Consider the following 14,240-nt stretch of genomic DNA (forward strand, 5'->3'; position numbering starts at 1 on the left):
TCCTGAGCCTTAGTCGTGGGGACAAGAGGGAGGACGTCTGGGGACTCCTGCACTTCTTGGGGACTGGTCAAACAAGCTTGCAAATGGAAGATCTTCGGTTCGAGTAGCTTTAGTCAATCGCACAAGCTGGTGTCCCTCTCCCTGGTTAATCCTAACCAGCCTTGAAAATGGTATCTAGGTGGCTTACAAGTTGATTGGTCCCACCAACTCAAAGGAAGAAGTCGTCCTTCAAGGGGCTTCTCTGTCGAGATTCCAGGAATTGCAGCAGCCGTCCTCTTCCAGCTATTCTTTGGTTCTTTCGTTCCAGTGGTCAACTCTGCTTTCCAGTCCAAGAGACTCGCCTTTTAAACAGTTTTCTCCCTTTCATTGCAGCGTAGCTGTCACTCGCCCAGCAGGGTGGCTGTCCTTGCTGGACAGTCAGCCAATCACGCCAGAGTGCCTTTGGGTCTCCTAGGAGACTAAGCACAGGAAATTTCAGGCACCTCCCTCACTTGCTGCCCACCCCAGACACTCAGACGCCAGAGGTGGTCTTCAGTCCTGAAGCCTACCAAAGGCATAGAAACAAAGGGACCAAACCTAGTTTGGCGCGCAGAGACAAACTCTAGAAGGACCTTTCCAAAAAGAAATGGCGAAAAGAGAAGACCAGACCTGTTTAAACAAAGGGGCTTAAGGCGCCCTCTTGAAAAACATGGCTCCCGTGATTTTTAGCTACCAGTGTTCGCGGTCGAGAAAAATCATGGTAGTTCATTGTAAAACCACTGCCACCAGCTATTTCGATAGGCAAGGGTACCATTTGACTGCTACATGAGTTTCTAGACACAGGGGATACTAGGTAACTACTCCAGCACTCCATAGGAAGATGGTGTGTGCTGGGTCTGGGAATTTAAAAAGACTAGTAAAGTCAATTTAACCTTACATTCTCTGGGGAACAGTAGTTTATAACAGAGAAGGTATTTAAACCTTTGGGAAGTCTTAAAAAGACATCCCTGTGTCACTGCACTGAGGGTGCTGAGTAACGCACATGAAAAGATGATGCCTATGGAGTTATGTAAAACTCCATAGTCAAAGAACACAAGAGTAAAACACACATCAAAATACATGTGGGGAAAAAAGGCTCAAACTCTTTCCAGGTAAAAAAATCAAGTCCTCAAAATCCAGCAACGTTGCTGGGGGTCTCTAAGGTGAAGGGAATTGGCACATTTATGAGAATTCTCCCGAACAAGGAAGACACCAGTTTATGTGCTTGACTTGCAGCTACCAGAATAGAAGTTTTGCCAAGCTTTTCGCCTGTTCAAGTGCAGTGCAGGAGTCCCCCAACGTCCTCCCTCTTGTCCCCATGATTGAGGCTCGGGAACAGCGAGATCCGCAGTAACTGCCAGGACAGAAGTCATCAGCTGCCTCTTTTTCTTCATTTATAAAGGTATTGTAAAACCCGACGGAGTACTTGCCTCTTGCGGTGAAAGAGCTTGAAACTTTCCCAACTCACTGGCCTAATCAGCTTGTGAGCCAGCATATAATTCTTCTTGCTACAAACTACTCCTAAGAACGTGTGCAGAGACTTTTCTGTTTAAACACCAGACCTGCTTTATCCTATCCAAGACTTGAGCCCATTGACTTTGGCCTAGCCAATTGAATTGACTCTTCTGGTGAACACTAAAATATTTTCCCTGTATAAAGAATATTTGTAACTTTTCATGTTCTAAATAACCTATGCCTTTTTGCTCCTCCTTCAAAGTATTCTGACTGCCTCAAACTTATTGAAAGTATATTTGCGTGTGATATATAACTGCCCCCTTCTAGTGAATGTTTTATAACTGACTGTTGAATAAATTAATAAGTATTTCAACAAGAAACTTTGAGTGTAAGAGTTTATTTGCACACCTGTAATTGTAGACCTCTGTGTAACAGCTTTACAGCTCACATTCCCTCTTGAGATAAGCCTGACTGCTCAGCTCCGCTACCAAAACTGTGTAGTACCGACTTATACCAAAGGTTGGTTTGCTTACACCTGTAGTCTTGGTTGTGTGTAGTGGTCCCCAATGGTGTTGCATGCAAACTCTGCCTAACAAGACCCTAGCATTTACAGTCGCCAATAAGGCCTGGCAGATTTGGGAATCCGATCTGCAGTCCAGGGCCAGGATTTACAGAGGAACATAAATGCACTAAACCCTTGGAACAGCTGCTCTACTGAATCAGTTGCAGTGGGTTGGGAAGGGGAGGGGGCAGCGACATACTTCTGATTGGAATATGGTTTTGAACAAGCCTTGGATCCTAAAAAGGTAGAATATCTTCTGCTGTGCGCACCTGGCTAAAAACACACGAGCTACCACTTGTTGGAGAATGTTAGGGAGATTTTTAATTGTTATGCTTAACCCCCTCTACTAGTGAGGCCCCCAGCACTTTTGCTGGATTTATGGACCTTTTCCTTTCAACCCTGAATAAGTGCAGCCTTTTTCCACTCATTCATTCTTGTGGGCTCTGTCTTTTGGAACTCTATTCTTTGTAGTCTACCTGCACTACGGAGTCTGTCTGCTCTATACCTCTTAAAGGCATCTGTGTGTTTTTAATATTGCAGCACACAGCTCCTTATGGGCAGTGTTGCTGGGGACCCCTAATGTCCCCCTTTAAGATAATGTTTCTATATCCTTAAGTAACTACAAGGATAGAGCGATACTTGGTGTCTCTCCCAACACTCTATAGTCTGAGAGAGACACACACCACCTTCAGTGGAGTGCCAAAGGGATACTTAGTACCCCCCCTCTCTCTGCTCCTGTGACCTTTTAGTCACATAGACAATCACCTAGTTATGGCTGGTGGCAGTGGACGTGTTCTACCAACTGTTGTGTAATTTTTATACCACAGGCTATGTCCATCGTCTCGGTAGTGCTAAATCGGGGCACCAAGTACCAACTTGGGGCCTCCCAGTACCAACTTGGGGCCTCCCTTATTTTTCCACCATTACTAGCGTGGTTGTTCTTGGTTATCCCTTCTTCTACCATTCTGAGAGGCGTAGGCCAGTATGTGTGTTTTGCCTTTGGCGAGAACCCTTGGGTATCCCCGCCTAGGCTCCAGAGTGTCTGGCAGGCAGGAAGTAGGGGGGGGAGTCTTCCAACCCCCCACACTCCACCTTTGTCTGCCTGAGTGCCTGAATAGAACCAGCTCCCACAGGGGATCTGGCTGTCCTGATTGGACAGCCAAACGCCCCTTTCTGTAAATTGCTGAGAGATTTCAGAGGCGTGTGTGCTAGTACTGTATAAAAGGTGAGGCTTCTGGAGTGAAAAGCAACTCGACGACTGAAAGATGAAGTAACCGAGGAAGATGACCAGAGATGCCTGCAGATCCTTTGCGACACCGTAAAGCGACCACTGCTGACCTGACCCTATTTTCTATGCGACAGAGGAGCTCCGAAAAGGACAACTCCTTCCCGTTGACTGGTGGGAACAACCAGTCCCAAGACAAGCTTTAACTTGAGCCATCTCCCGAGGTCGTAGGAGTTTCCAGACCTGCGGAATCCCAATGATGCCGATTTTGAGTGAATTGTTGTGGAAAGGCCGAATCTCTCAAAATCTTTGAACCCGTAGGGACTCTCCAGAGTTCCGATCCAACTCGTCCAGAGCCCCTCGCCAGAGTGCGGGACTGCAGGAAGCGAAGAAGATTGACCGGCGATCGGTGCCCTTTGTTGGTGCTCCAGAAAAGGTGCCAAAACCACAGAGTGAACCAAGAAGTTGCTGAAAGTCATGCCACAGGTACTCCCTCGAGACTGCTGCTGAGAGATTCCGTTCATTGTACCTGGATACCAGCCCATTCCCTTCCAGCAAGGGAAGCCTGACTGCTCCGTCTAGGGAGTTTGGACTAATTTGATGAACACCAAGTTTCACCAGCAGCGTTCATGTCTGATATCCCTCGCCCACCAGAGGGTTTGTATCTCCCGAACACCATTTTACCAGAAGAGCAAGAGTAGTCTTCGTGCTTTGAGGGTCAGACACTAAATGACTTTTAATCCACTCTCGGGTTCCTGTCCTGTCTTGTCCATACCCCATACACGTTGAAGTTACTGTTTTGGACAGAGGCAGTCACTTTTTGGCTGCTGGGTAAGGAGTCCTAGTACTGCACTAGATTTGTGTCACTGGAGTGCCTTCACCCCCACCCCTCCAGATAGCCTTCCGGATTTGATAGTTGCGTCAGTAACTAGTCTCATCCACACTTTGAACTCTATAGGGTTTGGAGGCTATAATGGATTGGAAAGGGAGCCGCCTCTGTCCATTGGATCTGATATGGTAATTTCTTCAGACCCCTCTGCTACAATCACTAATGCAAATGTGCACTGGTCCTAGGCACGCACATGCCCGCCCCAGAACTACTCACCCAGCATGCTTGGCCAGCACTGTAAACACAGACATGTTTATAATCCAGGAGTTCTGCTCGGAGTGCTGCTCTGACGTACTGCCTGCTAAGAGGCTGTACAGGATCGCACGCTGCTGGCAACCGCTCTGTATTTCTTTGTTGTTCTTTCTCATTGTTAATCTGTTGTTTTTCAGACGCTGATTGTTGCCTGGATCAAGTCTAGTTTGCACGTGAGTGTGTCACGAGACCTGTGGGATGAACTTCTTGCAGTGATGTCTTCGCTGACCTACTGGGAGGAGCAGGCCACGGAGTGGGCACACACCATGGAGACTCTGACCAAGGTGCTGGCTAAGAATGTCTACCACTTGGACCTGAACGAACTCCCGCTGGACAAGCTTAGCGAGCAGAAACAGAAGAAGCACAAGGGGAAAGGTAAGATTCACCCACCTTTGTGTGTGAGATTCGGGCTCCAGCAGGTTCTTTTGTCTGACTTTGTTTCTCACTGCCTTTGTTTTTGGTCCTGCTCAACAGGCATCATTAGGTAAGAATTAGTGCAGTCCAACTAGTGTGGTACTACACAGGACTTATCTCTTGGTATTTGGTAACCCACCTTTTCATATACGGTAGCGTGACTGAGCATCCAGGCTTATTTTAAGAGGGGCATGTGAGCTCTAGAGCTGTACAATGAAATTAGTAAATACAAGTATCCACTTCAACACTTACACAGTTAAAATAATATGATTTATTTATTCACAGATATTTAAAGCATTCTGTAAAAAGCAGTAATTAACGGTATCCGTAATCCCAAACTAGGATTCAATTCAAGCAATTCATTCATATGTTACACATGTTCCAGCCCATTGAGTGACATCATTTGTATAGGGTCACCTTTGCAATATTGAGAGTTTAAGGAAGGAAAGGTTAGGGTTAGTGCATAACAGACTGATAGCTTAGAAGAACAGTTATAAGAACAGTTAGATTCTCCCAAAGGGATGCAGGCAGTCTAATCCCAGCATTAAAGTGTTCACTGTTAGAGAGAATTCTCAGAAATGTGCTAATTTCCTCCACCTTGTAGACCCCCCAGCAACTTTACTGGATTTTGAGGACTTGATTTTTTGAACCTGGAGAGAGAGACCCTTTTTCCCACTCATGTATTTTAATGTGATTTTGAACTCTGTGTTTCTCTTAGTTGTGGAGTCTGACAAACTCCATAGGCATCATCTTTTACATTGTGTCACACAGCACCTTCAGTGCAGTGGCACAGGGAAGTCTTTCAGATTTCCCAGAGGTTTAACTACCGTTTCTTGGCTAAACTACTGTTTCCAAGAGCAGTGAAGTGAAATTGACTTTACTTACGTTTGTAACTTTCTAGACCGAGCACACACCTTACAATAGGGTGCTAGAGGAGTTATCTAGTATCCCCTTTGTCTAGCTTCTCATTTAACATTTTTTATATTACCCTTTCCTCAGTGAATGGCTGGTGGCAGTGGTTTCGTTTTAACTACTGTGGTGCGCATTTACCGCGGGCTGCGTGCGCAGCTGCAGTAAAGCACCCAAGGGTGCATTTTTTATCAAAATTGCCTGGTCGCCTTATTTCGCCATTTCTTTGTGGAAAGGTCCTCCTTGAGATTTACTCTGCGCGCCAAACCAGGTTTGGTTCCATTGTTCACTTTGCCTTTTGTGGGATTCACAAGTGAAGCCTGCCTCTGGCTCCAGGGTGTCTGGGGTGGGCAGGAAGTGAGGGAGGTGCCCGAAACTCCCTGTGCTTAGTCTCCTAGGAGACCCAAACACACTCTGTAGTGATTGGCTGGCTGACTGTCTGGCAAGGACAGCCACCCTGCTGGGTGACTGACAGCTAGGCTAGGATGAATGGGAGAGAACGGAATAAAAGGCAAGGCTTTTGGCTTGGAAGGCAGAGTCGACCACTGGAAGAAGGAACCGAAGAAGAACTTGAAGAGGATGCCTGCTGCAACTCCTGGATCGTTGGTTTGCTGGTTGAAGCCCTGCTGATCTGCTGAAACTCCAGATTCGTATCGACAGAGAAGCCCCTGCAAGGACGACTTCTTCCCTTGAGTTGGTGGGACCAATCAACTCCAAAGTAAGCCACCTGGAAATCCATCTCGGAGCTGGTTGAATTTCCACAGAGGTGCTGCTGGAAACCGTATAGCCAGGGAGAGGAACACCCGATTGTGTGCGTTGCTTTTAAGCTGGCCTAGAGCTCCAGGAAGATCTTCCGGGCTCTCAGGAAGCAGGACTGACAGAGCCTGAGCCCCCTCAACAGAGTGCGGGACCCCAGGAGCAAGGACAGCCCATCTTGACAGCCAGGAACCGCAGTGTTGCTATTTGCAGTAGACGCGAGGAACAGCCACTGATTTGAAGATTGCCGGTTGCAAGCGCTGACCGTCCCATTGCAGTGCAGGAGTCCCCAGAAGTCCTCCCTCGTGTCCCCACAACTGAAGCCCAGGAACAGAGAGGTTTGCAGAGCTGCACAGGAACTGAAGTCATCTGCTGCACTTTTTCTTCAATATAACAGTACTGTACGTTCTCTCAGACTTTACCTCTTACTGTAGAGTTGCTTGCATCTTCTACTACTCCCAAGCCTAATCAGCTTGTGGCCCTAAATTTGGTTCTTCTTTTCTTCAAAGACTTCTAAAACATTGTGCAAAGACTTTTCTACTTACTTACCAGAAGTTCTTCATCCCATATAAGACTTTTGCCCATTGACTTTGGTTTAGCCTATTGTACTGAATGCCTCTTCTTGGGGGGATCCAAAAATATTTGCCTGCTTAAGATTTGTGGTCTCTTGTTCTAATATTTCTTTCCTTTAACCAACTTCTAAAAGTATTCTAATTGCAAGCAGTAAGATATTAATGTCCCCAGCACCCTCGTTATTGAAGTCACCTGAGGGTGCAGGTTGTGTCTGTGGGCCATCCCAAAAGGGTCTTTACTGAGTTAGAACTTAAGAGTGTACAATATTGAAGTGTATTTGTCTGTTGCTAAAATATTGCTCCATTCGGAAGGCTTATTCTAACTGACTGACAAATAAATTAATAATTGTTCATTCATGAAACATTGTGTGTAAGAGTTTATTTGAATACTTGTCACTGTGAATCTCTGTGTAACTCCCATACAGCTCACATCTTGAGAGAAGCCTGGCTGCTTAACACGCTACCAAAACTGTATAGTACAAGCTTGTACTAAAGGTCGGGTTTCCTATACCTGTAGTCAGAGTTATTTGTAGTGGTCCCAGAGGGTACTGCATACAAACCTTGCCTAACACTGGTGGCAGGCGGTGAGGATGTTTTGTAGAGTTGTTACACTAAGTATTTGCTTTGCTTTTGTTCAACTAAAAACCTTCACAAGGCTAAGCTCCACTAGAAAAGCAATTGTAACATGCCAGACATGGATAACTTTAGGCAGGAAGCCCTGATCATTTTAACAGTAGATCAACTGAAAGAAATGTGTAAAGTCAGGAATCTTATTGTTAAAGGAAAGAAAAATTATTTGATTGCAAGATTGTTGAGTAATCAAAGTCTGGGTAGTAGGCCTGTCACACCTACTAACCCTAACTCTTATCTTATTGAAGAGTCAGAGGAGTCTCAGGAAGAGGGCCCCTCTTTAACTCAACAGGCCCTTTTGCCTCAACCTTTAGCCACGGGGACCCCACAAGGTCCACCACTGAGTCCAAAAGATTACAGATCCAAGCTGAAACCAAACATCAGGACATCAAACTAAGGGAAATGGAATTACAACATGCTCTTGAAATGAAGAAATTGTCTCTTGAAAATGTTTCTATCCCAGAGTCTTCTAGGTCTTCCAGTCTAAACAGACCTTGCATGCCTAAAGAAGCAGTAAGTATGTATGATGTGAAACTTGATATTTTGGATTGGTTGGGTACTTTTGAACATAACTGTGGGATTCAGGGTTTCACAGGGAAGCGGTTGATTCCTTGGCTTTTGCCTACGCCCCCCCCTCAGGTTGCAACTGATGCTGTAATGGAGGTGGGGGAACTTGAAAGATTGGAGTATGAAAATGTGAAGCTAGCTTTGATAGCTAGATTTGGGAAAACTCCTTCCCAATACCTTAAGAGGTTTAGGACCCTCAAAAAGACTGATGGTACCCCTTGGGTTACCTGGGTGTGTGAATGTTTGAAACACTTAGATGGTTGGGTTAAGGGTTACAGAGTGAACTCTTTTGAAGAAATGAGAAATCTGTTTTTGTTAGAATCTATTTTTGATGCCTGCTCTCCTGAGTTGAGACAGCACTTGGCTGACTCAGAAGAGATTGAACCCAAGAAGCTAGCAAAAGCTACTGACTTGTGGGTTGCCAACTGGGATACTCACAAGGATTCTGGGGCCACTCATAAAAAGGATGAGGGGAAGCACCACAAGAAAGATGACAAAGAGAATTCTAAAACTTCCCATCCAAAAGAGGGCTACAAACATAAATGGATAAGTCCTTTGGGAAACCAGGTCAGTCTAGTGAAACCTCTGGTGCCAAACCAGGGGGAGGTCAGCCGAAGCACTCATTTCTCAAAACATTTGGAAAATGTTATGCTTGTGGGTCAACTGGCCATGTGAAAGGGGAGCCCGGATGCAAGAGTAAACCTTTAGGAGTCCACACTGCCTCCTTAGCCTTCATCCCTGAGGTATAAGTACACATGGCAAGTGGAAACTTTCAACTTTTGGCTGAAGACCCCATTGGAGTCTCTGCCAGTGTTCTCTTAGTGTCCCTGGGTCTGTGGGAACAGCAGAATGTAGATGTGTATAACTCTATACCAGATAACACAAAGGAATACTACAAGGACAGTGTACTTGTAAATGGCCAGGAGACCCCTGCCACTAGCGACACTGGGGTCAGTATCACAGTGGTGGATGAAACCTTTTTCAAACCTGAGGATGTTGCGAAGGCAACCAAAGCCCCCACTAAGCTTGCTGGAGGCCCTATCCAGATGGTTCCAATACTACCAGCTCTCATCCAGTGCAACAATAGGACTATAAGAATACCTGTCAGTGTACAAACTGAGGTGCCTGGGAGAGTCCTGCTGGGGAATGACTTAAAAACTCTTGGAGTTGTATCAAACACCCCAGGCCTCCCAGTAAAAGGAAGCAGGAGCAGACTTGGACGGCCAGAGAGCTCACTTTAAATGACTCTCAATGGGTTGTTACAGAAGAATCTATGACACCCAGTCCACAGAAAAAGCCAACTCCTATTTCCAGAAAGAAAGGGGAAACCCAAGGTCTCGGGAAACCAGAAAGATGGCACTCCTGTGCATCAAACCTGGACATCCCCGAGAGGACAGTCCAAAGTCTCACCTGTGACTACTCCATCAGCTGAGGATGAGTGTGAGATCCAACCAGAAGAGTTTGAGTCAGCTACTGGTGACACAGAGCTGGAAAAAGACCTTCCCCCTGTTGGAGATCTGGATCCTAAAGGCCATCTGAGTTGCAGTCTTTACTGGCAGAAGGTGGCCCCTGTAGGGCAGACTTCAACAGAGGTCAAAGAGTGTCCCACTCTTGAAGGACTTCGCGAACAGGCAGCTTCCCAGCTCGAAGGGCAAGATCCAAGGAAGCACAGGTTGTACTGGGAAGTTGACCTCCTACAGTGAACCAATTGAGTTTACCCCAGGAGACTACAGAAAACCTCTAGTGCCCCAAGAGGTGAGACCTCAGTTTCCACATTTAGCCCATGAGATTCCTTTGGCTGGTCACTTAAGTTTCAAGAAGACCAAGGAAAGGATTTCTCTTTATTTCTACTGGCCTAAGATGGGGTCTGATGTAGATAAATTCTTTAGAAGCTGCCACACTTGTCCGACATCTGGCAAGAGTGGAGCCAAGAATGTGGCACCTTTGGTGCCTCTACCAGTGGTGGGATTCCCTTTTGAGAGGGCAGAAATCAACATTGTTGGTCTCTTAGACCCTCCAACATCTTCAGGCAACCGATTTATATTGGTTGTGGTAGACCATGCTACCAGGTACCCTGAGGCAATACCTATGAGGGCTGTTACTGCTCAGGCGGTGGCTGAGGCCCTACTTGGTATGTTTACCAGAGTAGGTTTTCCTAAGGAGGTTATCTCTGACAGGGGATCTTACTTTATGTCCCACTACATGCAAACCATGTGGAAAAACTGTAGTGACCTACAAGTTCTCAACAGCCTACCATCCCCAAACAAATGGGTTGGTAGAGAGGTTTAATAGAACTATGAAGACCATGATAGGTGCTTTAGAAGAACCCCTTAGAACAAAGTGGGACCTTTTACTGCAATGCCTTCTCTTTGCTTATAGAGAAGTCTCTAAGGAAGAGGTAGGATTCAGTCCCTTTGAGCTTCTCTATGGTCATCCGGTTAGAGGTTCATTGGCCCTACTCAAGGAGGGGTTGGAGAGTGCTCCTTCCCACAAGCCAGCGAGAGTCACTGACAATGTGTTGGGTCTCCGAAGGAGAATGACGCACATGATGACAGAAGCTTCAGATAACTTGAAAGCAGGTCAGGCTCTGGTGAAGCATTGGCTTGACCAGAAGGCCAACATGGTTGAGTTTACTCAAGACCAGCTAGTTCTAGTTATGCTACCTACAAGGCAAAGGGCCTTACAGGACAAATTAATTGGACCCTTCAAGGTTGTGGGAAAACTTGGAGAGGTCAATTATTTATTGGACTTGGGCAACCGTAAGGAGGCCCCCAGGGTCTTTCACACCAACCGCCTAAAGGCCTATGTCTGTAGACTAGACCTAGGAGCTTTGCTTCTAGCCTCTGCTCAAGAGGAGGAGGAGAGTGAACATCTACCTGATCTCCTCAGGGGACAACCTTTAGATGTGAAGATAGGAGTTAATCGCTCTTCTGATTTGACACTGGAACAATAGGAGTGCAAAGCTCTGTTAAATCAGTTTGCCCCTCTGTTCTCACTATCACCAGGCTTGACCCCTTGGGGCCAGAAGGAGATTCTCACTGGTAACTTTCTACCTGTGGTTACAAAATATCAGACCATGTATGCACTCGCATAAAGGAGGAGGTCCACACGATGCTTGATCTCGGGGTAATAGAGCCATCTACAAGTCCATGGTCTAGTCCAGTTGTGCTAGTACCAAAGGTAGGATCCAAGGAGTTGAGATTCTGTCTGGACTATAGAGCCCTTAATGCAATCTCCACTACCGATTCCCATCCTTTACCTAAGAGATGAGCTGGTGGACAAACTTGGTTCATCAAAGTACCTCAGTACATTTGACCTAACCTCAGGCTATTGGCAAGTAGCTCTGACAGACCATGTCAAGGCGAAAACTGCATTGTCAACTCAAGGAGGCCTCTACCAGTTTAAGGTTATGCATTTTGGACTAAGGAATGCACCTGCTACACTCCAAAGGATGGTGAATCATGTTCTGAATGGGATGGAGGACTTCTGCATGGCATACTTGGATAACATTGCGGTGTTCAGCTCTACTTGGAATGAACATCTTGACCACTTGGGATATGTATTGCAGGCTCTTGAGAAGGCCAATCAGACCATAAAGGCAAGTAAATGTCAAATTGGACAGAGTAAAGTGGTCTACCTTGGACATGAGGTGGGAGGAGTGAAACAAGGCCATTGCCTTGCAAAGTAAAGGCTGTACAAGACTGGGCCACCCCTAGTACTCAAACCCAAGTGAGAGCCTTTCTAGGTCTTGCAGCTTACTATAGGAACTTCATTGAGAACTATGGGACCATAGCTTCTCCCTTGAATGTGATCTCCTCACCCAAATTCTTCAAGTAGGTCAGGTGGAATGAGGAGTGCACGAAGGCATTTGAAGGACTTAAGCAAGCCCTTTGTCAAGCTCCAGTCTTAAGAGCTCCTGACTACAACGCATCCTTTATTGTACAGACAGATGCTTCCAATACAGGTATAGGTGCAGTTCTGAGTCAGCTGGATGGGAAAGGCAGGGGACACCCAATCTGCTTCATCAGTAGAAAACTGAAGGAACCTGTTACGCTCACCTGGTCTCTGCGGAGGCGTTGGGGCACGGTTGTAGCCCTCACTGAACTTGAATCACCCCCTTAAGGCATCTGCCTCAGTAGAAAAGCTGTGAGCGGTGGTAGTTGGTGATACTGCTCCTGCGTGGAGATAAGTTTGTGAGTGCGCCAATCTGTGATTGTTGTACCTCTCGAACCCTTCACCCTAAAGTACGATTTCTGTGAGCATACGCCGGCCCATAAAGCTCACCTGTGAATTATGGAAGATAAGCTCTCCATCCTGCTACTTCTGGCAGGGGCGCATCGAATGGGATCTAGTTCCTTCACCAATGCCTGATGAGGATTAGTCCAGTCCAGCTGCAACTATGCTTCTCCTTATGATTGGTAAGTCTTTCTTGAGCTCTTGTGATGCTGTTCATTCTGTTTAATGTCTTTATATGTTGCTCCTATTTATGCCTGCAATAATGTTTCTCTTCAGTTTTCTTCCCTTAGATGGAAATGCGGCCTCAATGCAGCTGTGAGATGCGAGACGCGGCCGGATGGAAGATGGATGCTACCGCAATGTTCGACAGCAGTTAAGTGACTGTTTAAGGAAAAGCACGAAGTATGGTGAAGCACAACCTTAAACTGACAGTTTTTTTGATGTCTAACCTTGTCTTCTGTTTTTCCTTGCAGGCGTTGCTGTCGACGATGGAGCGTGTCGTGCTGCGGTGCCAAGATGAAGATTTCGGCGTTCGGGAAAGTGTAAAGATGAATACTTGTTTCGCCGAAGAGATGTACAGGTAAGAACAGCTTCCCCCAGTTGGTAAGTATGCTGGCAGGACGCAGGCTATCCAGGAAGCAGGATCTTCAAAGGTAAGTCTGACCTCAGGCGACGGTGAACGTTACGCTGCTTGCAAGTGCAGAATAACGCGAAGCGTCTGTCTTGAGGATCGGGGCCGCTTATATAGCTGAGATCGTGGGCACGCCCATTAGGGCCGACTTGCCAGCCACACCCTGCCACTTCTAGAGAGTGAGCACGTGCGAAGGCAATCCATTAGCAGCCACACCCAAGAATACACTTGAGGCTGCTTAATGGATGGAATGTTCAAGGTTAATGCATCCTGCTTAATGGATGGAATGTTCAAGGTCAATGCATCTGAAGTGCTATGTCCATAAAAAAAGCTTTTTGGTGTAAAATGGATGTTCTTGTTTACTTTTGTTCATGAGCCTGGCGCCAAAGGCGCCAGGACAGTGTCCACCAGGTCTCCTGTGCATGCGTTCCCTGCATGCCTGTGCCCTTGACTTCATGACCATGACAGAACCTGAGGTAGGGTGGGTAACCATAGACCGTGGTTATGGGTGAAAGGATCGAATACAAAGGATCAAAATGCAATAGTTTTGAGTCAAAAGGATGGAAAAAAAGGTCGTTTTTTTTTTTTTGAGGGGGTCCCCCAACAAAACCCAGTTGTTGGTGTAAAAACAACTTTCTTTTCCTATATGGAAACCAAATAAATATATATATTTTAAAAAAGGCATTCGACCTTTTTTTTCGGTCCTTTTGACTCGACCCTATTGTATTCGATCCTTTTGTTTTCGATCCTTTGACTGGACGCCATAGACCGTTAATGTTTTGCCATTGTGTGGTCTTTGAAGAAGTTTAGACCATACTTGTATGGATCTACTTTTGTGATTCAAACAGACCACCAATCCTTGAGATGGTTAATGCAGATGAAGGGGGAAAAGCCTAAATTATTAAGATGGTCAATCAGCCTACAGTGGTTTGATTTTACCATTGAACACAAGTCAGGGTGAAATCACTAAAATACTGATGGTCTCTCCAGAAAGTATGACCGACTGGAGTAAGGAGATTCATCCAGGGAGAATTCTCAAAAATGGGCTAATTCCCTCCACCTTAGAGACCCCCAGCAACTTTGCTGGATTTTGAGGACTTGATTTTTTTTAACCTAGAGAGTGT

The 14,240-nt window shown here is 46.1% G+C and overlaps 1 protein-coding gene across 8 annotated transcripts in view; it reads left to right on the top strand.

The window, feature by feature from the left end:
* RALGAPA1 (Ral GTPase activating protein catalytic subunit alpha 1) overlaps positions 1-14,240 on the top strand; it is a 1,128,412-nt gene that overhangs the window by 377,939 nt on the left and 736,233 nt on the right. For all 8 annotated transcript variants that reach the window (XM_069638431.1, XM_069638437.1, XM_069638433.1 and 5 more), the window contains exon 15: positions 4,539-4,776. In XM_069638431.1, the coding sequence (XP_069494532.1) occupies positions 4,539-4,776 (238 nt within the window). The remainder of the gene's footprint in view (positions 1-4,538; positions 4,777-14,240) is intronic.

The sequence above is a fragment of the Ambystoma mexicanum genome, chromosome 14 (assembly GCF_040938575.1).
Source record: "Ambystoma mexicanum isolate Mex_15411 chromosome 14, UKY_AmexF1_1, whole genome shotgun sequence".
Classification (NCBI taxonomy): Eukaryota; Metazoa; Chordata; class Amphibia; order Caudata; family Ambystomatidae; genus Ambystoma; species Ambystoma mexicanum.